We start from the raw sequence: 26,501 nt of genomic DNA on the forward strand, positions 1-26,501 counted from the left end.
GAGGCTAAAGTAGGAGGATTTCAAGTTTGAGGCCAGCCCAGACTCCATGGTGAGACCATCTCAAAAACAAATCCAACAACAAGGAAAGAAGGAAAGAAGGGAGAGAGGGAGGGAGGGAGGGAAGGAAAAAGGAAAAAGAGGGAGGGAAGGAGGGAAAAGAAAAGAAAAGCCCCTAGGCATAGAAAGCAGTTCTCAATAGTGATGCCAATGGTGGTGGTGGGGTGGACGATGATATTTGATCTCTTAAGTGTGCATTCAGGAAGATTCTTCTATCTACATGTGGCTATGCACATCCATAGTTACTCACAGTGTTACATAATCCTGTGTGCAGTGATAGAATGTCATCAAACTAAAGCTTTGAAATTTTTATTGTAAATAGCATTTAACAGTCTTGAAAATATATTGTCAGTCATTCAATTGAAACTTCATATGCAGGATGCAGTAGCATATTTCTATAATCCCAGCTACTCAGGAGGCACAGGCAGAGGATCATGGCCAAGGCTGGTCCCGGATAAAAAGCATCAGATCTTACCTGAAAAGTACCCTAAACCAAAAAGGGGTGGAGGCGTGGCTCAATTGGTAGAGCACTTACCTAGTAAGAGCAAGGTCCTGAGTTCAAACTCCAGTACTGCCAAAACCCAAAAACGTTTAGACCTCATAATAATCATGCAAGATAAAATAAAAAGAATATAGAATAGATCCAAACATAGCACTAAAACATTAGCTAGGAATGGATTAAATTCCTTTGGAGAAAAACAAACACTGAAGTTGAGTCATGAAAAAAAACTAAACAAAAACTGAATCCAGCTCCATGCCCAGAGAACTGAGATTTAAAGCTACTATGAGGGTTGAACACAGGGAGATAGAAAGATACAAGAGGACATTAAAGAACTGAAAACTCAGGTGAACCAATGATCAGGCAGAACTAATTCAATATAATAAACTGAGTATTGAAAAATTTGGTCTGGCTGTATAAAACTCTGAAGACACTCATTAGTGGCCATCTTTAACTATGTATACCCACTTCGCTCTTCTGGACACAGCCCCATCTTCTTCTTGCATGTGTCACGGTGCTGCTCATACAATGCGCAAAGTGTTATTCCCCAAAGTACCAGGAAGAAGTGCAGTGGATGGGTTCTTCTTTCCAGATGCCCTTCAGTCGCTGGGCCCACGAGTCTATCATCACTTTTCTTTCTTCTTCTGATGAAAACTCAGGAGCAAAACTGATCTGAGGGGCAAGGATTTTAAATCCACAGAAGTGTAATGCACCATGCTAAAGCCGGGAGAGAGAGAGAGAGAGAGAGAGAGAGAGAGAGAGAGAGAGAGAGAGAGAGAGAGAGATCAGAAACACAGCCTTTACATACCATTTAGTTAAATGATTAAAAGGGGAAACCTTTAAAAAAAACATACAATAACTTCAAGCTATGAGGCAACTGAAAACTGACTTCCCTGCGACTGCAGGATGCAGCACTGTGTTAGTGAGGGAAAAAGCCTAGGGCAGCTGGAATTTACTGAGTGAGATTTAGCTATAATCTTTGCTACTGATTCTAACACTAAACATTAAAGTTTTGATTGATTAGACAAATTAGGGAACAGTCATACTGTGGGTTATTCTAGAATGGGGTTATTTTAGTTATAATGTGCCACTGTGGAAGATGAAGGTACTTATTAAATGAAAACAACAAATTTTAAGCGGTATTTGTGGTATGCAATTTATATAAAAGAATAATAAACCTAATAGAAATGATATATGTAAGGTTATATATTGCTGTAACTAAATTATTAGAAGTGATTATTTCTAGGGGGTAGATTAAGGAAACTAAATTTTTATTTTCATTTTCCCTGTTGTCTCCTTTTTCCTTCTAATATATATTTTTGCAAACTGAAAAAAAGGTAAAGATTTTTAAAAAGCAAAATTTAAACTTGGCTAATGACATTAAGATACCAGTTGGCCTGTGGAGAAGGAAGCTCACAGTTTGAAAGTTATTTCCTTCAGTAGAGCATCAGTAATTTGAATCACTTTTCAAAAAGGACCATTTCCCCCTAGAAGTATCACATGTGAACTTCCACATTACTTTCTTTAAAACCACACCTCTGTCTATACCTGCCCCATCAGGTGAGGTAGAGTGTAAGAAGCCTGCATGCTATTTTTTACATTATTTTTCTTAGACAACATGTTTGTCTTACTGGAAATCAGTTTAACAAAAATAATTATGATCAGGAGGAGAAATCAGTAAATTGGTGTAAGTGGAAAAAATAATATTCAGAAAACTTAGAAATCAAAGAGAATTTTTAGAAGATAAAATTTTAAATGATTGCAAACAATAAAGGCAAGGAGTGAACTTAAAAATAAATGTGTACTATCTATATAGAGAAAAAAATCTTATTATTTTGAAAAGAGACAATAGGGTTAATTTCACTTACATACAGAGGGCTGACAAATCAATAATAATAAAAATAACTCACATCCCCACTTAAATGTGGGCAAAGCATATGAACTTAAGGAGTTCAGAGAAAAGGGGAGCAGTTCCTAACTTTTTTTCATGGTGCTTGGATGGAAACCAGGGCCTTGCACAAACTAAGCATGTTCCCTACCACTGAGCCATACCCCAGCCCCACAATGCCTGCACTCTTAAAAGCAAGTTATAAACTGTTAAATATTTGGTCTCCTTCAACCTCACCAGACATCTTTCATAATCACCTGCAAGAGCAGTTCCCTTTAGGTTTCTTGGTCTCTGGAGTCCCTGCTGCCTTTAGCCTGCTCTCCACATCCCCACCTCCAACTCTGCCCTTGCTCATGGACACCACAGGTTGCCTGAATTGGCTCTGCCTGCTGCCTTCTCCCTGGCAGACAGCCACGCTTACCATTTGGTTCGGGTGCTCACACAGGCAAGTCCACTTGGAAGAGCAGGTATGGAAGGGCCTGGGGGAGAGGGTGGGGAAGCTCAGGGTCCTGGGCATAAGGAAGAGGGGACATGGCCAGCAGAGGCCAGTGCGGGGACATGGCCAGCAGAGGCCAGTGCGAGGCCATTCAGAATGCAGGGCTGAGGGTGGTGTGGGCTTCAGGGAGCACTGCGTGCCTGTGCACACAGCTCTACACCTGCACCACTGGGCTTCCCTCACTCATCACTTGCACCCATCTGGGGCTGCCTCAGGGTCATCAGTCCCCACAAAACAGGCAGCAGGCTTACCAGGTTTGGCTTAGATCCAGGCCAAACACTACCAAAAGCTGTAATTATAACATGTGTTTTCCCTTTGGCCAGCCTTTGCAGTGCTGCCAAGTGAAAAACAGTGTGGAGTGTCAGGCTTACATCACATCTCATTTTACACCTAGTGAACTTGGGGTGTGTGTGTAACAGCTCATGGCCTGTTTACCTGGAGTGGCCATAGGAAGTACCGAAAATCTCCACTGACTCCGGCTTTTGTGTACATCTCAGCTGTGCCTCCTGTGGTTAAAGACAGGAGAGCTCGTTTATCCTGCAGGGGAGAAAGCAAATGTGTTGGTGTGGATGCCAAAGAATGGCTGAGATCTATAATGGTCAGGAGAAATCTGAAGTCAGTTCCCTACAGGGTGGGCAAGTGTCCTGACCCATCCACAGGTGTAGCTACATCCCAACAGTAACAGGGATGGAACAATCAGTAAATGAACAAGTGAACATCAAAGCTTTAAGGTTCCTGAGGACCTGTGTACACAGCCAAGTTGCTGACCATAGGGCTGAGGAGGAAGCAGGCAGGGACCAGGACATGGAGGCCATTCATTAAATGGCAGTGTCACTCCTGGTCCAAGACAGACCTTGGTTACTCAGTCTATTTTCCTCATATGCACTTACTTTCTGAAGCTTTTAGAATTTAAAAAGTCATTTTTTTTGGTTGGAAGTTCTTTACTAAGATCATAGCTACTATGCATAGGCATTTACCAGGTTACATGTAATCCTTCCTCTGCAACATAGGTGTCACACTGTCTTGTTGATTCATCAGGTGGGCACTCAGATCTAAGAGGGGGCAAACTCACATGAGACCAGGGCTGGACTCTCCAACACACACTGCACACACTAGATACCCACTCTAGGGCTAGGACTGACTACATGCTGCAGGTCAAGTTGCCCACATCAACACTCCCCAACACCCAATCCCATCCCTCTTGGGGGGGGGGGGGGTGTGTGTGTGTGTGTGTGTGTGTGTGTGTGTGTGTGTGTGTGTGTGTGTGTGCGCGCGCGCGCTGCAGGTCAAGTTGCCCACATCAACACTCCCCAACACCCAATCCCATCCCTCCTTTGGTGTGTGTGTGTGTGTGTGTGTGTGTGTGTGTGTGTGTCCTTAGTGTGAAGTATTGGTAGACTAGACAAAGAGCTCTGTGAGTTCAGAAAGAATGCTTTTCCCATTTATGTAGAGTGTACATCCCAGAGTGCTGTGCACACAGTAGTAAGTGCTCAATCAATATTTGCTCAAAAAAAGAAGCAAACTAGAAATACAACTTGATATATGCACCTTCCCCTCTTTCTGCCATTCAGACAATGTAGTGGTCCTCATTCCCAGAGCACATACCTTAAGAAAACCGGAATCATAGAATCCTGGCACGTCGAAGGCAAACCCTTGGCACAGCACCCTGTCCATCCAGCCCTTTAAGATAGCCGGCATGCTGAAGCAGTATAGTGGGAACTGTGGACAGCATAACAAGCACAAACAAATGCTGTGGCTTGACTCAGGATTGTGTGTTTTAATCTCTTTGGTGATTCAGAACGAATCCCACCATCCTCCTCCCCTCAGGTGGCCAGGCAGGTGAGAGGAACGCACAAGGTTAGCTCTGAGGTGCACAGTGTGGGCACAGGGCAGGGGTGGGGGTGGCCCTTGGGCAGGCAGGACAGAGGTGAGAAGTAGACCGTGACTTTGGGGCAGCAGTCACTACAACTGAGCCAGTCAAAGAAGATGAGAGGAAGGGTATGGAAGAGAAGTGACCCTTTCCATGCCTGGGGTGAGTTGTAGGCATCTGGGAGTCAATCAGGACCAATCAGATCTCTTCTTGGAAATTCTGATCTAGGAAATACAGTTTGTGGTGACCAGCAAAAGAGAGAACAGAGCCAATGTACAGGGAGGCAATGTAGGTAGGAATGTGGGGAGACAGGTGTCCCAGCTCTGGGTCCTGGATCCCTGAAACATAACAGCTCTGTTCTTGTTCAAGAGACTCAAGGAACCAGAGCCTGTATATTAAAACCTCCTTTCTTCCTGGTTCCAAGACCTCTTGTTACCTTGACTTAACTTTTGTCAAGTTACCTTGACAAAATCTGATGCTCAACTGGCCAGCCTGTTTGGGGTGGGGACTGAGGGAGAATGAAAGCAACAAGACCTGCATAATCCACATGTTCCTTGGACCCCTGGGCTAACAGGAAAATCCTTCTCTCTTATTTACTTAAGAGTCAGGGTTCTGAGTAATCGCTACAATGATCCCTTTACCCAATTAGGTAAGAGTTCTAATTAGTGTTGAAAGTAAGTGTGCAAATGTACTAAGTAAAACAAAACAAAAACACTGATCACTTCTAGGAGTGCAAAGCAGTATTTGGACTTTGTACATAGGATGCCTCAGAATCATTAATTAGAGGAAAAACAAACCTGAAATATCACTAGGTCAGCTTCTTGCACTTTTTTCTGCTCCTCAATAATGTCGCTGGCCAGAGACCTCTTCTTGCAGGCTTCATAGGCTTCCACCCCATAATTGAAGACCTCAGGGTTTGAGAGGGGACCTGGGGAGGAGAAGGTCAAACATTCTCACATCCACAGCCCATCTAGCTCTCCCACTAGTACTAGGTGTGCCTGAACTCCTCAAAGCAAGTCAAAGACATTTGCTATGACCTGACCAGGACCCTGAGGCCAGGCTAGAGAGAACAATCCTGGAAGGACCACTGATGAAGTGCTTACCACCTACCAGGTGCTGTGTTCTATACATCATCTTTCCTACATTCATAATGACCTCTGGTATCACTGTAATTCCTGATCTACCAGAGAGGAAACTGAGACTTATGAGAGCCCTGGAGACTTGCTCAGTGCCACGTGAGTCCTAAGTGAAAGAAATGGGCCCAGACGTGGGATGATCTGAGGCCCAGGTGTGATCCACTGCACAGTGACCAGTCTAGTGTGCAAACCCAAGGCCTCTTTAAGAAGAGCCTCAATGGGAAGTAGGCCAGCAGTCTTTCAATAAAGGTATACTTTTTTAAAAATTAAGAGTTTCTTTGCTTTCTCTCTTACTCTATATGTATCTGATTTTCATTCAAAGGGTACTACTGCAGACAGAGGCTGTGTCCCATCTTGTAGGTAATCGAATGGGGTTTGGGCCACCACATTACATACAGCCCAAAGCCTACTCGAGTTGTCCAGTAACAATGGAGACCTGGTTTCGAGACTTCCTTTGGATACTGAAATCTGCGGATGGATGCACAAGTCCCTGAAATAAAATGGTGCAGTATTTGCATGTAATCTACACAGTCCTCCTGTGTACTTCAGATCATCTCTAGATTACTTATAATGTAGGATACAATGTACATTCTGTGTCAGTAATTACACCACGTCAGTTAAGGAATAACGACAAAGAAATAACCCTGTAAGTGTTAAGTATAGATGTACTTTTGTTTTCCAAATATTTTTTAATCTGCGAATGCAGAACCTGCAAATATGGAGAGCTTACCACATATCTGTTGAATTTCAAAACTGCACATGGTCACATACTTGTGTTTATATCTAGGATAAGATCTGCAGTGATCCACAACAGAAAGTGAAGCACGATTACTACAGAGCCACACGTACAACTGGAATATATGTGAAAAGGGACTTGGATCCTATGTTACCTATATTTTAAAATATTTTTGACGTTAAATTTGTGTTAGTTTATTCACTTAAAAACTTGTGGCTCCTTACCTCAGTGTTCTGCTTTTCTAGTCTCTGCACTGTTGTTCATTATGGGAAAATCATAAATAGGCCTTACACATGCTGGGCAAGTGCTCTGCCTCTGACTACATCTCCAGCCCCAATTGACTTATTTAAAAAGAAGAAAGACAAAAGAAAAGGATGACTACTAAAGATTGAATCTAGAAATCTAGTTAGTACAACTACAAACAGAAGAAACTAGAGGTATTAAGTACTGAAAAAAAAAGTGAACTTATTTGCAGACAGTTTGTTTGCATGTCTGGAAAGCTCCAGAGACTCAGTCAAAAAGCATCACAGTCAGAAAACTAGTGGACACACACACACACCCAACCTCCCCCAACAGTAACCCTCTTCACACAGAAAAGCAACAACCAGTTAATACGGATTAAACAAGATATGAAGGACAAAACTGTCTACATGAACCTGGGGACTGTAAAAGAAGACACAAGCAGATGAAAGGTCACACCATTCTCTTGGAGAGAAAGAATTAGCATAATAAAAAGTAAATTATTACTAAATTCACCTATAAATTTATTGGGACCTCAACAAAAATAGCACCAGATTTTGTTTTTAATTTAGAAGGCTGATTCAAAAGATTTTACAGAAAAGTAAAGTAAAAATTGTTAGAAAAATTAAAAATAAGGAAAATGACAGTGATCTAGCTCTATATTAAATTATATTTTTGCCAAACTAATTAAAACCGTGTGGTACTAAGTCATGGATAAAGGGAAAAACAGACTAGAAAGAGTAGCACAGAAGGAAACAAGTGAAGATGTAGGTCACAATGAAGGTGGCACTGGGTGAGGATCACACCAGTGATGGTGAGGACAGATGGCGGATCACATGATCAATGATGCTGAGACAAATGGACCCACAGCTCAATCACGTACCAAAATGAATTTCAAATAGATGAAATATTTAAGTTCTAAAAGTAGAGCCCATCAAATATTAGAAGAAACTATAGAACTTCCAAGAGTTCATATAAATACAACATAAAATCTAAAAGTCAAAGAAAAAAAACCAGCTGATCAAAAATCAACTAAGTAGCTGCTAGACAGGCCTCACAAGTGCAAAGCCCTGAGTTCAAACCCCAGCACCACCAAACAAACAAAATGTCAACTAAGTGAAAGTAAGTAAAATCCTGCATAGAAGAAAAGTCACCATAAGCAAAGTCTAAATAAATAAATAAATAAATAATAGGTAACAGGTATTTGTAGTTTATATTGTAATACTGGATGCTAATTTTTATTATATAAAGTGCTGTTTAAAATCAGCATGAAAAAGATCTATAATCTAATGGAAAAATGAACTAGAGATAAGAACATGTAATTCACAGGAAAGAGAATACTTAATATTGTATTAAATTAGATTATAAGTCTACTGACATAATCAGTAGCTTATAAAATATTAAACCTCACCTATAAGAAAGACAAATTAGAACTACATTGAGAGACCATTTTTTTTCACTTGCTAGACTGGCAATTATCAAAAAGTTGGTAACACTGTTAGAGTGAGGGAATGAGTACTTGCAAACATGGCTGGTGGGAGTGCAAACTGGTATAGGATTTATGGAAAGCAACCAGCCACTCCGTTTTTGGATAAACTTGCCCATGGGAAATGCAAATGACCATGATTAGTCATGGCAGCATTGCTCGTAATGGCAAAAGATCAAAACAACTTCAAACCCCCTTCAGTGGGTGCTACATAAACCAGGACACCACCATACAATGGAATGCTCTTTATAACAGGAAAAATGAAAGCAATGTTCAAACAATCAATATAATACTTTTTTTTTTAGAGGGAAAATGGAGAATATCTTTGCTATGGTTTGAATATGAGGTGTCCTCCAGAGGCTTAATGTTGAAGGCATGGTCCCCAGCTGGTGACATTATTTGGGGAGGTTCTGGAAACTGTAGGAGGTAGAGCCTAGCTGGAGGAAGTGGGTTCTTGGGGGCTGCATCTTGTCCCATTCCCACCCCTCTTCTCTCTCTTTCTCTCCATTTCCTGGCTTCCATGATATGATCTACCCTGATTTACCAAATTCCCCTCTCCACCATGATAAAACGAAAGTCACTGAAATCGTGAACCTAAATAAATCCTTCCTTCCTTAAATTGTTTATCATGAGTACTTCATCACAATGACAGGAAAGTCTGACTAACACAGCCCACAAATGCTTACAGAGCAGATGTCTCTGGAAGGATAAAAAGAAAACTGAAACCTGGCTACCTCGGGAGCAGAGCAGCGGGTGACGGTGTTGACGGGGGAGGAATGAGAAAGAGACTGACACTGTGGACATCTGAGACTTGTATATTATAGACAACAATTAGCTTTTGAAACATTTTTAAATTATAAAACACAAAGAAGAAAGTTTAAAAGAGTACAAAGTTTATGCCATAACTCACCGATGATATCTTTCCTTGTGGCCCTCGGTTCAAAGTTCATGGCATATAAATCAGACACGGTAACTGTGCAGCCCTGATTGCTCAGTTCATCCACAGCCACTTTCTTCAGGGATCCATTGAAGGATCTGGGTTCTTGGTGTGCATAGATGATGAGAACTTTCTTACCTACATCAGGGGAAGAAACAGTTCCTAATAAAGAGCCAGATGAAGAGTTTTTGTTAAAACTCATTGAAGGGCCAGATGTGGTGGGGTATGCCTACAATCCCAATTATTCAGGAGGCAGAGATGAGAGGATTGCAGTCTGCCAGCCAGGGCAAACATTTAGTGACACCCTATCTCAAAAATAAACTGAGTGTGATGGCTCATACCCCTAATCCCAGCTACTCAGTAGAGGAAGAAGGATCATGGTCCAACACTGGTGGTGGGCAAAAATGCAAGACCCTACCTGAAAAATAAAGAAAAGAAGAAACGGAAGTATGGCTCAAGTGATAGAGTGTGAGCAAGTGTGAGGCCCTGAGTTCAAACTCCAGTATCACCAAAAAGAAAAAAAAAGTGAAGATTAAGTTAAAAATTAAGTGTTTAGGTGCATCTTTACAGTTGAAGCTAAGGAAACAGCAAGCTTTTTAAGGGGTGATGGTTTAAAATAATAGCTATTTTATGCAGAGACATCATTACTTGGGTTTACTAATATAGGTTGAGTATTCCCTTATCTGAAATACTTGGGATTTTAGTTTCTTTCTAGGTTTTGGAATAGCTGCATAGACTTTACAGGTGGAATGCCTCCAATCTGAAAATCCAAAATCAGAAATGCTCCAGAATCCAAAACTTGTTGATTGTAGGTACTTTGGAATTGTGCTGAAATACTTTTTGCATGTTTGGATCAGGATTGCTCAACCTGTACACATAAATACAATGGGCCAAATTATGTCTCCTTGGGGGAAAAACTCAAAACAACACTCTTTAAAAGCCTGTTCTAATTTGGATAGCCTCTGTGAGAAGTTTTAGTCTTGCTCCCTAACATCAGAATGTTTTGTGCCAACTCTCCATTGGCAGGCACCAGTTATGGTACCTTGTAGTCTGGCACATTCTGTTTCCATTTCCCCTAGATCCATGAAAACCTGACCCTTAACAAAACATGAAGAATCAGACCCCTGGTCCCCGGTGAGTGACAGGGCTACATGGAGCCAGCCCATCTTTTGGTGATGCTGAGACAAAAAGGATTGAGAGCAAGTCTCAGAGGCACAGGGTGTGTCATGAATACTAGTGGCCTCTGAAGCAGTCTCTGCTTTGTTTATAAATCTGTGGGATTACGGACTGGAGTCTTCTGTAAGGCAGCTTGCTGATTTGTCTTGGAAATATCTAAGACTAAAACGTTAAACTCTTGATTTAAATCTTTCTGTGTAGGACCTTAAGGAGAAAGCTTGAAGCAATTTCAGGGCATTCAGTTGAGTATAAAGGGTGAATGCTAGAAGTCACATTAATTATTAATTTTTATTTTACTTTCTCAGACTCTAGTGTTATATAAAGGAACTGTACTTGGAGGCTTTCTGGAAGAAGGGTACAAATTAAATACCTTCACCAATGTTTCTCAGCTACGGGCAGTGTTACCAGCCAGAGACCATTTGTCAATGGTGGGGATGTTTCTAGTTGTCACAACTGGTGGTGGGGATTGGGGGTGGGGCTACTGGCATCTAGTGGTTAGAGTCTAGGGGCACTGCTAAGCGTTCTACAAGATACAGGGCAGCACTCCATAACAAAATCCAAATCTACACACTAATGTATAGAATAAGGTGAATCTATGTGTTCTAAAATGAAAGATTTTCCATGTTATATTATTAAGTAAAAAAAAGTTGCAAAATTGTGTGTGTGCTTATGTGCACATGGTAAGCAGACCTAACAGCAAAGATGGACGGGGGTATGGATGAGCACACACTTAGCATGCATGAGGTCTGGGTTCCATCCCCAGTACCACAAAAGAAAAAAAAAGTAAAAAGTAAAGATGGAACTACTCAGTCAATGCCTTTTTTTTTTGGCAGTACTGAGGTTAGAACTCAAGTCTTCACACTTGCTAGGCAAGCATTCTATCATTTGAGTCATTGCCTCCAGCCCTTTTGTTTTATTTTCTTTTTGAGATAGGGTCTTGCTAACTTTGCCTGGGCAGGCCTCCAACTTGTGATCCTCCTGCCTCTACCTCCTGAGTCACTGGAATCACAAGGGATGGCCACCATACCTGGCTCAATGGCTATTTTTTGAGGACCTACTATGTCCCAAGGCTGATTCAGGAACAGACAGTAGGGTAAAGATGGGCTGGCTTGGGCCACACGTCTGAGAAACTTACATACTAGAAGATGTTGAAATGGAAAACAACAGAAGTAAAAAATTACAAGAGAATTCCAGATAGTGATCCATATTATAAACCAAATGGATTTCATACACCTCCATGTTTGAATTTTTAAATAACAAATGATATATTCAATCTCTGACTAAAAGGTTGGTCCCCCCCATAACAAATCATTACCTGCCATGTTGAGGATGGATTCTTTCTGCTTCAGTGTGGTGGCCAGGCTTTCACGTGCAGTCACTCTCCTCAGCGAACACAACGATCTGAAGGAGAAACTCAGGGAGATAAGGAAGGCAGAGGTAAAGTCCATGTACTGAGTGTGGGCCTCACTGTGGCTGTTCCACAAAGGACAAAAAAGCTTCTATGAAAGCAGACACAGAGTGGAACACCTAGGAAATGAGTTGTAGACAGGGAACAGGAGTTGTACTTCCTCAGTCTTCTTGCAGCCCTAAGATTTCCCCTTTGGCTAATAAATAAGGCTTAAGATAATGAAGGCCAGGGTGCTACCAGGCCACCAAACCACCACTGGGTACCTGAACTCCCTTGTTGGTGCTGGGGAAGCCAAGGGAGTGATACTGGTGTCATTGGACCTTTTTCCTCACTTGCAAATAAGGAGAGTTGGTTTAGACCTGGTTTCTGACCAGAGAGCCCAAAAGTTCCTCTAGGGAGGCAGCCTAGGGCAGTGGAGACTCCTACTGGTCTTGGTCCAGATTCCAGCTCCACTGTGTGTCACTGTGGGACCTGCAGCAAGTCCCTTCACCTCTCATTTACAAAGTCACAGGTGGCCCAGAATAATAAGAAAGATGGTGTATACATATGGTAGCTGGTACATATGTGCTTGAGGTGAAGCTCAATGGCAGAGTGTGGGCACAGAACATTCAGGACGGCACTGGGTTCAATCCCCAGAACTCTCCTCACCCCCAAAAAAAAGATTTGGGAAAAATATTAGTTCTCCCTAGCAGGATTTGGCTAGCCATCTACAAATAAGTAGCTTCATTCTGGAAGACAAGGCATCTCCAACAAGCCCAATCCCACTGCCAGAAAAAAACAGTTCAGATAAAACCCAACAGCAAAAACCCAAACAACCAAACTCAAAAATGGGTAAAGGACTTGCACAGACCTTTTCTCCAAAGAAGACACACAAATGACCAACAAGCACACGAAAAGATGCCTAGCATCATCAGTCATTTGGAAAACACAAATCAAAGCCACAATAAACCATTACTTCACAGCTTTTACAGTGGCTACTGTCCAAAAACCAGTAGATAGCAAGTGTTGGTGGGAAGAGGAGAGACTGGAACCCTTTTGGATTGTTGGGGTGTGTGTGTGTGTGCGTGTGTGTGTAAAATGGTGCAGTTGCTATGGAAACAGCATAGTACAGAGGCTCCCAAAAATTTAACCATGGAATCATCATGTGATTCGCAATTACACTTCTGCTCAAAGACTCAAAAGAACTGAGAGTGGGGTCTTGAAGAATCATTTGCCAACCCACGTGCACTGGAGCACTATTCAGGTGGAAACAACCCTCTGGCTGGATACTGCACTAGGTAAGTCAGGCTTCAGAGGTAGGCAAAACAGGAAAGAGAAAATAAACAACAAACAAGCAGGCAAAGAAAGCAGATAGTGATAAATGCTAGTGATATTGACAACAGTTAGAGCACTGAGAAAAGAAAGAGCTTTTGTGGCTGAAACAGTAGGGCACATTTGCCATTTTAAGGTAGGTTGTTCAAGACAGGGTCTCCGAACAGGGACAATGAGTGAATGATGATATGAAACCAGCCACGAGAACACACGTCCATGCAGATAGAAATGCAAGTAAGGGCTGAGGTATGAACTAGCCTGGAGGGTTTGAGAAACAGCAAGGAATACTATTTGTCTAGACTGTGGATGAAAAAAAGAGAGAGAGAGAGAGAGCTGGGTGATGGGGATGCAGTGAGAGAGTGGGATCCAACCATGCCGACCTCTTAGGGCTGATGTGAGGAATTTGTCCTAAGCCGGACAGAAAGGTATGGAGTCTCTTCAGCAGAACAGCAGTATGGCCTGATTTACCTTAGAAAGACTCCCAAGGCCACTGGACACTCAGGAAACACTTGCCCTGAGGTTCCCAAAGTAAAGCCCAGAGACATCTTGGTTTGGATCCAGTGCTTTCATTTCAAAGCCTCTAGACAAAGCATGTGTTCCTCAGTGTCTCCAGGCCTCACCTCCCTACTTCCTACTGGCCCAGTTTACATACTTAACACCACGTGCCTGGCCACTTCACAGCCCCTGAAGGCATTGGAATTCACCACTCTCCATCTCATCCAATTCTCCTAGTGGTGCAGAATAAGAAACTGAGGCCCAAGTAGTCAGAGACTTGTTCAAAATAATAGCGAAAAGTCTCCAAGGCAGACTCTTCACCTTCCAGCAGGTGTCTTAGTGCCCTGCCCTGTCCACAGCTCTCCTTTGTTGGGAACTAAGCACTTACCCAGGTCTACAGGAAAAAAACAGCCATGTGGTTATTAAACTATAGCTATCACATCGAATGTGCTCTGATCTTAATCGGCATCCAGCAGCTATTTTATAATGTTCTCACTTTTTTATTTCCTATGCCTCTTTCCACAAGGTCAGGTCCCATGTCAGTCATCCTAACGGCTAGACACTTCACCATTGCCTATTCCTGCGCACTTAGATTACACCCATCCCCCGCCCCCCACCCCCAACTATAAACAGCAGCGGAAGCCTGTATGGTTCATACACAGTCCTTTTCATGTATTTCCTTCCAGAGATTAAAGGTTACAGCATTAATATTTTCAGAGAGATTAATGGTTAAATGAGATTTTTTTTTTCTGACTAGCACAGTGTCCTTGAAGGCACGGCCAAACTGCAGCGACTTGGGGGAGACTCCATAAAGGGCAGCACCCTTCACCAACTGCAGTCTCGGACTCCCCTGTTTGTATCCGCAGGCCAAACCAGCACTCACTTCATAGGGTGGGGCAGGTTAACTGAGACCATTCGTGTTAAGCACTTGCTGGGCCTATCATCTGCTAGCGCTCAGTTAAAAGAGCCCAATGTCCAGGGTGCGAGGCCGCGGGGACCCGTGCTGCCAAGTTACAATCAGAAGGAACCTCTCCGCCCTGCAGTCCCTCCCAAGTCTCCAGGTCCCCGGCCGGCGGGACACTCACCCTCCGACCTGCGCACGCCGAGGTCAGCGGCGGACACCCTCGCAGCTATGCCTCGGGGAGGGGCAGTTTACCGTGACCCTTCCCCGCGACTCCGCCCAGTTCCCGGCAGTCGGCAGCGCACGCTCAGACCTTCGCTGGGCGGAGCGTCCGCGGCTGCGCTCCGGGACCCGGGCCTCTCCCCGCCCCGCGCCTCTCCCCGCCCCGCCCACACAGCGCCCGCGGCCGCCTCCAGGCGCGTGACCGCCCACGCCTGGCGCTAGGCCCCGCCCTTGCGGCTCGCTCCGCCCCTGCCCAGGCTCCGCCCTGTTCCCCGGCATGCTTCTTGTTACTGGGCAGGACCAGTGTCGGCTGCGCGCAGACTGAGACTGGGCTGGAAAGCTATGCTGGGACATGGGTGGAAGCGCCCCCACCCACCCACCCATGGCACGTGGGTGTTAAGAAATGACGGCTCGCAGAATAATACTTAGCAATAAAAATGAATGAGCTATGGTTTCGCCCAACATCCTGCTTAAATCTTCAGGAAATCACACTGAGTGAAAAAGATACCAAAATACCCAAAGGTTATGCACACTTCTTTTTCTATTAAAAAAAAAAAATGAGACGGGATTGGGGTTTGAATTCAGGGCCTCAGGCTTGCCAGGCAGGCACTTTACCATTGAGCCACCACCCATCCCACCTCACCCCGCCCCACCCCTGGCTCTTTTTGCTTTTAGTTATTTTTCGAATATGATCTCACGTTTTTGCCTGAGCCAGCTTGGACCCCAAGCTGTCATCCTCCAAGCTGGGATGACAGGCACACACCAACAAGCCCAGCTCCTTTGTTGAGATGGGGGAGAGGAGGATTTTGCTAACTATTTGCCTGGGCTGGTCTCTAATTGAGATCTTTCCCATCTCCACCATCTCCTGCGTATTTGGATTACAGGCATAAACCTATGATTGCATTCCTTGAATTTCTTTCTTTCTTTTCTTTCTTTTTGGCGGTACTGGGGTTTGAACTCAGGGACTCATGCTTGCTAAGCAGGCGCTCTACCACTTGAGCCGCTCCGCCAGCAGAGATAAAGTTTTTCTTTCTTTCTTTCTTTCCTTCCTTCCTTCTTTCCTTCTTTCTTTCATGGGAGTAGGGTTTGAACTCAGGACTTCTCACTTGCAAAGCAGGCACTCTTACCGCTTGAGCCACACGTCCATTTAATTCCATTTCAGGAAAAAATGAATTATGAAAGAAACATATTGGTGGATCAGGCTAGTGGAATGGGAAAGGGAAGTGGCTGTGACTGTAAAAACAATCCTTGTGTTAATGGAAATGTTCTTTGCCTAACTATATCAATTCAATCTACTGGTTGTAATATGGTACAGTAGTTTTGCTAGATGTTACCACTGGGGAAACTGGAAAAAGGGCATATGGGCCAAAATATTAAAAGTTTAATTAAAACAAAGATTCATGGCCAAGGACATCCCCTAGAAGGTGGAAAGTCTTGGAACCAGAGCCTCTGGTTGGCGGAAGTGAGGAGTTTGGGCTAATTGTTCTTTCCCCAGTCCTTTCTGGTTTGTACTACCTTACTTGGCAACTCACCTGTCACTGTGACTTCCCCATGATCCCTCCCCAAGCTCTTTGCCTTGATTTTTGGTGTCCTGGGATTCAACCATAGAGCAGAAGGAAGATTTTGCTGTGTTCATAAGGTTCCTAATGAAAATAACAGAAGCTGATTGTGCACCATGCTGGAACTTTCCCCGCTTAAAATTATGGTTTGAGTTTTTGTCCGTGTGTGCTGGCTTTTTTCTCAATGGTACCTTACCATCTGAAGGTTCATCGTTGTAACTGAGCTGTCCTCTGCTGTCTTCCTCATTCTCAGAGGTGGGGATATGGCCTCTATCAGAGGAGCCCACATACCCATGAGTTGCTCCCACCTCCAGCAGGAAACAGGGTCACCTTGTCTTGAGAGCCCAGATCCTGGAGGGTGTTCATTGTGAAACAGAACAGCAGGGGCAGGGAGCCTGCTTGATCGGGCATGAGTGAGGTACAACACCACTACCTTGTGGCAGCAATCAGACATCACAGGCGTGGATTGCCCAGCCTGCTCTCTGCTTGGGACTGGGAGCTGGACTGCTTTCCTAACCTGGGTATTTTGAATGGATTAAGTTGAATGGTGCTTGATTCTAGAATAGCTAGCACATGCTCAAAACAGAAATAACAGAACTTCCTGGCAATGTGGTGTTCGAATTGCTGCAAATGAGTAAGTTATGACCACATTTGCATGCTGAATTTGAAGATCATTCTATCAAAACCAGAGAAATAGAATTAGCAGTGTGAACAATTGTCACCTTCAGGGATTCCAGATTCTCACGTTTCATTTTACCTTTAGCTTTGAAGGAATGCAAGAATAGAATTAGGTACAGGAAACAGACAACCAGTTATACATTTCCACTTCTCACCTCCTCATATTTTATTTCAGAATAAAACAGAATATCATGGGGCTACCTTAAGGCTGACCAAGCTAGCTAAGCTATCTCCTAAAGAGGGAGTTGCTTTTAGTTGTATTTAATGATATATGTATGTGTATATGTATTTGTGTTTCTATACATGTATATATATATATACATATATATATATGGATGTGTGTATATGTATTTATATCTATCTTTATGTATGTTAGGCCTTTTTAAAAAAGAGGGATTTTTTAAAAAATTCATATGTACATACAATGTTTGGGTCATTTCTCTGCCCTTCCCCCGGCCCCCTCCCTTAGCCACTCCACCATCTCCATCTCCCCTGCTACCCCCTAGCTTCCAAGCAGAAACTATTTTGCCCTTATGTCTACTTTTGTTGAAGAGAGAGTGTAAGCAATAATAGGATGGACCAAGGATTTTTGCTAGTTGAGATAAGGATAGCTGTACAGGGAGTTGACTCACATTGCTTTCCTGTACCTGTGTGTTACCTTCTAAATTAATTCTTCTTAAACTAATCTTTTCTCTAGTTCCTGGTCCCCTTCTCCTATTGGCCTCTGTTACTTTAAAGTATCTGCATTAGTTTCTCTGTGTTGAGAGCAACAAATACTATCTAGTTTTTGGGTGTCCTACCTGTCCTCCTACCTCCCTTGTGTACTCTCGCTTTATCATGTGATCAAAGTCCAATCCCCTTGTTGTGTTTGCCCTTGACCTAATGTCCACATATGAGGGAGAACATACGATTTTTGGTTTTTTAGGCAAAGTTAACCTCACTCAGAATAATGTTCTCCAGTTCCATCCATTTACCAGCGAATGATAATATTTCATTCTTCATGGCTGCATAAAATTCCATTGTATATAGATACCACATTTTCTTAATCCATTCATCAGTAGTGGGGCATCTTGGTTGTTTCCATAACTTGGATATTGTGAATAGTGCTGCAATAAACATGGGTGTGCAGGTGCCTCTGGAGTAACCTGTGTCACAGTCTTTTGGGTATATCCCCAAGAGTGGTATTGCTGGATCAAATGGTAGATCAATGTTTAGCTTTTTAAGGAGCCTTCAAATTTTTTTTCCAGAGTTGTTGTACTAGTTTATATTCTCACCAGCAGTGTAAGAGGGTTCCTTTTCCCCCGTATCCTCCCCAACACCTGTTGTTAGTGGTGTTTCTAATGATGGCTATTCTAACAGGGGAGAGGTGGAATCTTAGCGTGGTTTTAATTTGCATTTCCTTTATTGCTAGGGATGGTGAGCAATTTTTCATGTGTTTTTTGGCCATTTGAATTTATTCTTTTGAGAAAGTTCTGTTTAGCTCACTTGCCCATTTCTTTATTGGTTCATTAGTTTTGGGAGAATTTAGTTTTTTAAGTTCCCTATATATTCTGGTTATATATATTCAGTCCTTTGATGTGTAGCTGGCAAATATTTTTGCCCACTCTGTGGGTTGTCTCTTCAGTTTAGAGACCACTTCTTTTGTTGACCAGAAGCTTTTTACTTTTATGAAGTCCCATTTATCTATGCTATCTCTTAGTTGCTGAGCTGCTGGGGTTCCATTGAGAAAGGTCTTGCCTATATCTATTAATTCCAGAGTATTTCTTAAACTTTCCTGTATCAACTTTAGAGTTTGTGGTCTGATATTAAGATCCTTGATCCATTTTGAGTTAATATTGGTATAGGGTGGTAAACATAGATCTAGTTTCAGTTTTTTGCACTGTTAACCAGTTTTCCCAGCAGTTTTTGTTGAAGAGGCTGCTTTTCTCCATCATATATTTTTAGTGCCTTTGTCAAAGATAAGTTGGTTATAGTTGTGTGGCTTCATATCTGGGTCCTCTATTCTGTTCCACTGGTCTTCATGTCTGTTTTTCTGCCAGTACCATGCTGTTTTTATTGCTATTGCTTTCTAATATAGTTTGAAGTCGGGTATCGTGATACCTCCAGCGTTGTTCTTTTGACTGAGTATTGCCTTGGCTATTCGTGGCCTCTTGTGTTTCCATATAAATTTAATGGTAGATTTTTCAATCTCTTTGATGAATGTCATTGGGATTTTGATGGGAATTGCATTAAACATGTAGATTACTTTTGGAAGTATAGACATTTTTACTATGTTGATTCTACCAATCCATGAGCATGGGAGATCTCTCCACTTTCTATGGTCTTCCTCAATCTCTTTCTTCAGAAGTTTATAGTTTTCCTTGTAGAGGTCGTTCACATCCTTTGTTTGGTTTACACCTAGATATTTGATTTTTTTTGAGGCTATTGTAATTGGAATTGTTTTCGTATATTCTTTTTCAGTTTGTTCATTATTAGTGTATAGAAATGCTAATGATTTTTCTATGTTGATTTTATATTCTGCTACCTTGCTATAGCTGTTGATGGTGTCTAGTAGATTTTGAGTAGAGTTTTTTGGGTCTTTAAGGTTATAGGATCATATTGTCTGCACATAGGGATATTTTGACAGTTTCTTTACCTATTTGTATTCCTTTCTTCCTTCTTTTTACCTAATTTCTCTGGCTAGGAATTCCAGTACTATGTTGAATAGGAGAGGAGTGGAGATAGTGGGCATCCTTGTCTAGTTCCTGATGTTAGAGGGAATGGTTTCAGTTTTTCTCCATTACGTATAATGCTGGCTGTAGGTTTGTCACATTAGCTTTTATAATGTTGAGGAACTTTCCTTCTATTCCTAGTTTTCTTAGAGCTTTTATTATGAAATGGTGCTGGATCTTATCAAAGGCTTTTTCTGCATCTATTGAGATGATCAAGTGGCTTTTGTCTTTGCTTCTGTTAATGTGGTTTGTTACATTTATTGATTTTTGTATGTTGAACCACCTCTGCATTCCTGGGATGAAGCCTACTTGGTCATGGTGAATGATCTTTTTGATGTATTGTTGAATTCAGTTTGCCATTATTTTGTTGAGGATTTTTGCATCAATGTTCGTTAAGGAGATTGGCCTATAGTTCTCCTTTTTGGAGGTGTCATTGCCTGGTTTTGAGATAAGTATAATACTGGCTTCATAAAATGTGTTAGGCAGTTTTCCTTCCCTTTCTATTTCGTGGAACAGTTTAAGGAGGGTTAGTATTAGTTCTTCTTTAAAGGTCTGATAGAATTCAGCAGAGAATACATCAGGTCCTGGACTTTTCTTTTTGGGAGACTCTCGATTGCTGCTTCAATTTCATTTTGTGTTATGGATCTATTCAGGTGATTAATATCCTCTTGGTTCAGTTTTGGATGATCATATGTATCTAGAAATCTCCCCATTTCTTTAAGATTTTCAAATTTATTTGAATATATGTTCTTGAAATAGTCTCTGATGATTTCCTGGACTTCCATGGTATTTGTTGTTATCTCCCCTTTTGCATTCCTGATTTTACTCATTTGGGTTTTTTCTCTCCTCATTGTAGTCAGGTTTGCCAGGGGTCTGTCGGTCTTGTTTATTTTTTCAAAGAACCAACTTTTTGTTTCATTAATTCTTTGTATGGTTTTTTTGGTTTCTATTTCATTTATTTCAGCTCTTATTTTTATTATTTCCTTATTATTAAATCCTTGGGATTTGCTTGTTCTTTTTCTAGGCGTTTGAGATGTATCACTAGGTCATTGATTTGGGATCTTTTGGTCTTTTTAATATATGCACTCGTGGCTATAAACTTTCCTCTCAGGACTGCCTTTGCTGTGTCCTATAGATTCTGGTAGGTTGTATTTTCATTTTCATTGACTTCCAGGAACTTTTTAATTTCCCCTTTTATTTCATCAATGACCCATTATTCATTAAGCAATGAGTTATTCATTTTCCAACTGTTTGCATGTTTTTTGTCTTTACTTTTGTTGTTGAGTTCTAGTTTTATTGCATTGTGATCAGATAGAATGCATGGTATAGTTTCTATCTTCTTATATTTGCTGAGGCTTGCTTTGTGCCCTAGGATATGATCTATTTTGGTGAAGGTTCCATGGGGTGCTGAGAAGAATGTATATTGTGTAGAAGTTGGAAGAAATGTTCTGTAGACATCAACTAGTCCATTTGATCTATGGTATATTTTAGATCTAGGATTTCTTTATTGATTTTTTTTTGGATGACCTATCTGTTGATGATAGTGGGCTGTTAAAGTCTCCCACGACCACTGTGTTGGAATTAATATATGCTTTTAGGTCCATCAGGGTATGTTTGATGAAATTGGGTGCATTGACATTGGGTGCATATAGATTGATAATTATTATTTCCTTTTTGTCTATTTCCCCTTTTATTAGTATAGAATGTCCTTTATCTCATTTCATCAATGTTGGTTTGAAGTGTACTTTGTCAGAGATAAGTATTGCTACTCCTGCCTGTTTTGGGGAGGCCAAACAGGCCCCCCAGAAAACTGGTAAATCTTCTTCCAGCCTTTTATCCTAAGCCTGTGCTTATTTCTATTGATGAGATGGGTCTCTTGTAAGCAACAAATTGTTGGGTCTTCCTTTTTAATCCAGTTCATCAAATGGTGCCTTTTGATGGGGGAATTAAGTCCATTAACATTAAGTGTTAGTACTGATAGGTATGTGGTGATTCCTGTCATTTAGTTGTCTTAGTTGTTTGAAGGTTTGATTGTGTGTACCTAAATCGATGTTACTCTCTACTTTCTTGCTTTTTCTTTTCTGTAGTTTGGTACTGCCTGTCCTTTCATGGTTATGTTGGGTTTCACTTTCTATGTTCAGAATCCCTTGAAGAATCTTTTGTAGTGGTGGCTTTGTGGTCATATATTGTTTTAGTTTATGCTTATCATAGAAGACTTTTATTGCTCCATCTATTTTGAGTGATAGTTTTGCTGGGTAGAGTATCCTAGGGTTGAAGTTATTTTCATTCAGTGCCTGAAAGACCTCACCCCAAGCTCTTCTTGCTTTTAATGTTTCTGTTGAGAAGTCTACTGTGATTTGATGGGTTTACCTTTGTATGTTATTTGCTTTTTCTCTCTTACAGCCTTCAATATTCTTTTTCAAGTCTGTACTTGTTGTTTTAATGATAATATGCCGTGGGGTAGTTCTATTTTGGTCAGGTCTGTTTGGTGTTTGCACCTGTATGGGCATAGATTTCTCTAGATTTGGGAAATTTTCTGTAATTATTTTGTTGAATATGTTACACATTCCCTTTGCTTGCACCTCTTCTCCTTCTTCAATGCCCATGATTCTCAAGTTTGATCTTTTGATGGAGTCAGTGAGTTCTTGCATTTTCTTTTCACAGGTCTTGAGTTGTTTAACTGATAGTTCTTCGGTTTTTCCTTTAATTACCATTTCATCTTCGAGTTCTGAGATTCTGTCTTCTGTTTGCTCTGTTCTGCTGGATTGGCCTTCCATTTTGTTTTGCATTTCTCATTTGTTTTTTTTCTGAGGTTTTCCATATCCTGAGTCACTTCCTTTTAAATATTGTCTATTTTCATCCTGTGTTCATTTATCTCTTTATTTATCTTGTTCTTCATTTCACTTTGGTGTTTATACAGTGCTTCTATAGTTTCTTTTATTTGTTCTTGTGCCTTCTCAAATTCTCTATTTTTATTGTCTTGGAATTTCTTGAGTGTCTCCTGTACATTTTGGTTGACCATATCCAGTATCATGTCTATAATTCTCATTGATTACTTGCAGGATTTCTTCTTTCAGGTGTTCTTGTGGGCTTCATTGTGTTCTTTGGCATAGTTTATCTTCATTTTGTTGGAGTCCGGATCTGGGTATCTGATTTCTGCATTTCCCTCTGGTTCCTGTACTAATTTATTACTGGGGGGAAACTGGTTTCCCTCTTTTTTCTGTTTTCCTGTCATTGCCCTTGCTGTTGTTACTGTCCCTGTACTGTGTGTAATTCAGTATTGTCTAGCTTGTAATAATAACAATGGTGATATCTAGAATGAAAGGGTGAGAGGAGAGGGAAAGTAAAGAAGGTAAAGAAAAAGGGAAAAAGAAACAAACAGTTGAAAAACAAACAAACAAACAATAACAAAAAAACCAGTGCCAAAGAAATAAACAGGGAGAGATAGTGTACTAATCAACGGTAAGCTAAACAGGCATTAGAGAGAAAGAGAGAGGATTAAAAAAAAAAAACCCAAGTTCAAATGCAATAAAGTTTCAGTCTTAATAATTTTGGTGTTAATTCCTTAGCCTCCAATCCTGGAGATAGTGTTTCAAAGTAGTTCGGTCATTGTCTCATCAAAAGGGAAAAAAACCCAAAAACAGACAAACAGAAAAACAAAAAACAAAAACAAAACAAAACAAAAATCCCAAGTTCAAACAGAATTTGAATCCTTCAGCTTCCAATTCTAGTTCTGTCGTCTCATCAAAGAAAGAGAAAAAAAGAAAAAAACAGAGTCTGGAGACAGCTTTGTGAATGTCTATTGAGGCTGCGGCTCACCTGCCCGCTGCTGTCAGCTGGAGGCGTTATTTATGCAGATCTCAGGAGTGAGCTTAACACTCACCTAGCCCCACAGGCTATGTTTATTTAGAGTTATTCTGGGTGGGACGGCCACTGTTACAGCTTTCCCTTCTGCAAGCACACTGGGGGAGGTGGCGCTACACCCACCTTCTCCGCCAGCTTGTTTATTTACAGTTCACATGGGAAGTCCCCTTCCCTGCTCTCCAGTGGAACCCTCCTCCTGACACTGTTACAAGCTTTCCCGCTCCTGGTTGCTGGGCGTGGGCTGCCACTCCTGCCTTCTCAGGCCAGCTTGTTTATTTACAGTTCCGTGAGAGATTGTCCCTCCCCCACTCTTTGGAGCTCAGGGTGCCCCGCCCTCTTTGCTATGCGTCTTTTTGTTGTTGTTGTTGTTTATTCAGTTTATTTTCTCTTTTTTCCCTTGGTGGGGGGTCAGTCTGTCCAGGGGGCTATGCTGATCTGGCCCAGGGTTGTTTGTGGGACTACCGTGTACCCCTTAGCTCACCTGATGGTCTGCTTGTCCCGTGCTGATTAGGCGCTGGCGTCTCGAGGTGCGAGAGCCCTCCTGGTTTCTCCATTTACCGTGGAGTGGGGATGCTATGCATGGGCTGGGGTGTGGAGGTGTCGGAGTTTTACCTCTTCTTGGTATATTTCCAGCGTCTCTCCAAGATTTTACTTTAGGAAGCATGCTTTCTGCTTCCTCCCTCTAGTCGCCATCTTGGAATCTCGAAATCAAAAAGAGAGTTTTACATGGGGTGATTTTGTTTATGTTACATGTTCTTCTCCCTTAGCGCAAATGTATAAAGTCTGTCTTTTTGTTGGGTGTGTGTGTTTTGCAATACTAGGGTTTGAACTTGGGACCTTTCACTTGCTAGTTAGGCAGTCTACCTCTTGAGCCATGCCCCCAGCCCTTTTTCTTTCTTATTTTCCTTCATTTGTTTTTTATTTTGTCAAGGGTCAAAGTAAATGACAATCATGCTCTGTTAGCCTTATTTGGGTAAACTATTTCTGTGTCATGTCAGAAGAGGTCTCAGTTCCTGTTGGTGCTGTTCGTAGTTGGCTTTTGCTCTTTTTTTATTTTGGGGGTTTTCATTTGTTTGATTTTGTTGTGTTTGCAATTTTTAACAGATAGTAGAGTTTTATTTTCACAAAAATCTTATATAAATCTAGATTATTCTGCATATACATATCTTAATGTACACAAGGGTGTCTGGGGGAGGAGATGCATATTTCATGGTTTGCTTTCTGTAACTCTGGATTGCTTGATTTTGTTATAAGGATACATATTGTGTTTGCAACATTTTAAAAGTTAAGTGTATGCAGAACGGTTCTCTGGGCTGAGCTTGGAGTGGAAGAAGAGAGGCTTACATTTACAGAAATAAAAAGAGCAAGGAAACATTGCAAGATGGCAGTTGAGCTCATGGGAAGCCTTCCCATCCAAATTGCTTGAAATAGAGGAAATATTTTACATAGACAAATCCCAATCCCACCAGAAAATGAGAAGGAAAGTTTTAGTGGATTAGGAAAAAAATCTCAATAACTACTAATAAAAATAGAAAGCTGGCTGTGAACTTTGGGTGGCAGAGGTATGTCAATATATCCTCTGAAACAAATGCACCACTCTGGGGGAGGGGGATGTTGACAATGGGGGAAGTTATATGTATATAGGAGGAGAGGTGAGAGGCATATGGGAAATTTCTGGACCTTCCTCTCAATTTTGCTGTATACTGGAAGAATTGCACTATTGTCCAAACATTCACAGGTGAAGCCTGGTGTAAAAGATGGCACCAGTTCTGGGAAAGTATCCAGGATCTAGCAGTGGGATGCTCAGATAGCCAGATGCAGGGTAAAGAGTTAGGGACCGCCACAGTGCAGGCAAGAAACTCTGATGTGACTTTTGCTTCCCACCACAGTGAGTAGCAAGATTGTATTTATTTAGTCTGTTTTGAGACTAGTAGGCCAAAGCAACTTGAACAGCAAATCTTTGTAGGATGCATGTAGTGTTAAGGATCTGCAAAGGATAATGAAAACTGCTTTAATGTTAAAATTAGATTATTTGTAGATCATATTATTTTGGAAACTGCTGTAAAAGTTCTAGATTGAAGGAAGTCTTCAAATACCAATAAAATATTGGAGCAAGAACAGAAAGGGGGATTGGAGTTTCCACCATCACAGACTAGACCTACTGCCCAGTTTTTCCGTTACTTGGTGTGGTACCAAGTGGGCTAGGGGTGTTGCCCTGGTAAAGCCAGGGGTCCCTGGCAGTGATCCGAATGGTATGGGGTAGACTAGCAGGTGGGAAGTGATTGCTCTTCCTGCTGGGTGCCAGTCCCTGCTCTTCCCAAGTCTTCCCCCTCACCCCCCAGCTGTGGATGCCCCTGGGTCTGGTGCTGCTCTGGGGCTAGGGGCCGTTAGGACCCTTGGCCCCTTTCCTGGAAGTTACCTTCCAGTGGAAAGCAGGGAGAATGGATGGAAGGAAATGCGAGGGAAATCAAGAGGGTGCTGGGGTAGGAGCCAGCAGATGTGTCGCCTTAGGTTGTACCAGGTGTCACTTGATCTTGTATCCCGCTTGGGCCCTAGGTGACTCATCCCAAGCAATGCTTGTCTCAGCTCTCCACCCCCACGGCCCCCCATCCCGCGTCCCCTGTCCAGGCTTGGTGGGCGCGGACTGTGCCTGGCGAACTTGTGGACCTTCCCCAGTGCCCTCAAGCTGCAGGCCAGGAAGGGGTTGGTCTGGCCTGACTCCAGCATCATCTATCCGTCTGCTTGGCCACAGCCAGAAGTTATCCCTTCCCAGAAGCCGATGCTGTCAGCTGGCTTGGTGACTCATCTGCCTGGGCCCCTGACTCATCCAT

General features: G+C 42.1%; 1 protein-coding gene across 2 annotated transcripts; it reads right to left on the bottom strand.

Annotated features, from left to right (window-relative positions):
* Positions 1-350: 350 nt before the first annotated feature.
* On the bottom strand, positions 351-14,975 carry Nqo2 (N-ribosyldihydronicotinamide:quinone dehydrogenase 2). 2 transcript variants are annotated; one of them, XM_020177996.2, is made up of 7 exons: positions 14,821-14,975; positions 11,837-11,922; positions 9,319-9,483; positions 5,608-5,738; positions 4,546-4,659; positions 3,376-3,477; positions 351-1,273 (listed from the first exon to the last, which is right to left on the bottom strand). In XM_020177996.2, the coding sequence occupies exons 2-7, from the start codon at positions 11,841-11,843 to the stop codon at positions 1,097-1,099; spliced, it is 696 nt and encodes a 231-aa protein (XP_020033585.1). In that variant the 5' UTR covers positions 11,844-11,922; positions 14,821-14,975; the 3' UTR covers positions 351-1,096. The 2 variants fall into 2 exon arrangements, with proteins under 2 accessions (XP_020033585.1, XP_020033584.1); XM_020177995.2 differs by having other exon boundaries at positions 11,837-11,934; positions 14,821-14,972.
* Positions 14,976-26,501: the final 11,526 nt, after the last annotated feature.

The sequence above is a fragment of the Castor canadensis genome, chromosome 8 (assembly GCF_047511655.1).
Source record: "Castor canadensis chromosome 8, mCasCan1.hap1v2, whole genome shotgun sequence".
Classification (NCBI taxonomy): domain Eukaryota; kingdom Metazoa; phylum Chordata; class Mammalia; order Rodentia; family Castoridae; genus Castor; species Castor canadensis.

Excerpts from the sequence above, each read along its gene's own strand:
- Nqo2 (XM_020177996.2), bottom strand. Across the intron at positions 5,739-9,318 it reads CACAAGGAAAGATATCATCG|GTCCCCTCTCAAACCCTGAG; the intron begins GTGAGTTATGGC and ends TCTCCTCCCCAG. Across the intron at positions 1,274-3,375 it reads ACTTCCTATGGCCACTCCAG|CATGGTGCATTACACTTCTG; the intron begins GTAAACAGGCCA and ends TCCCGGCTTTAG.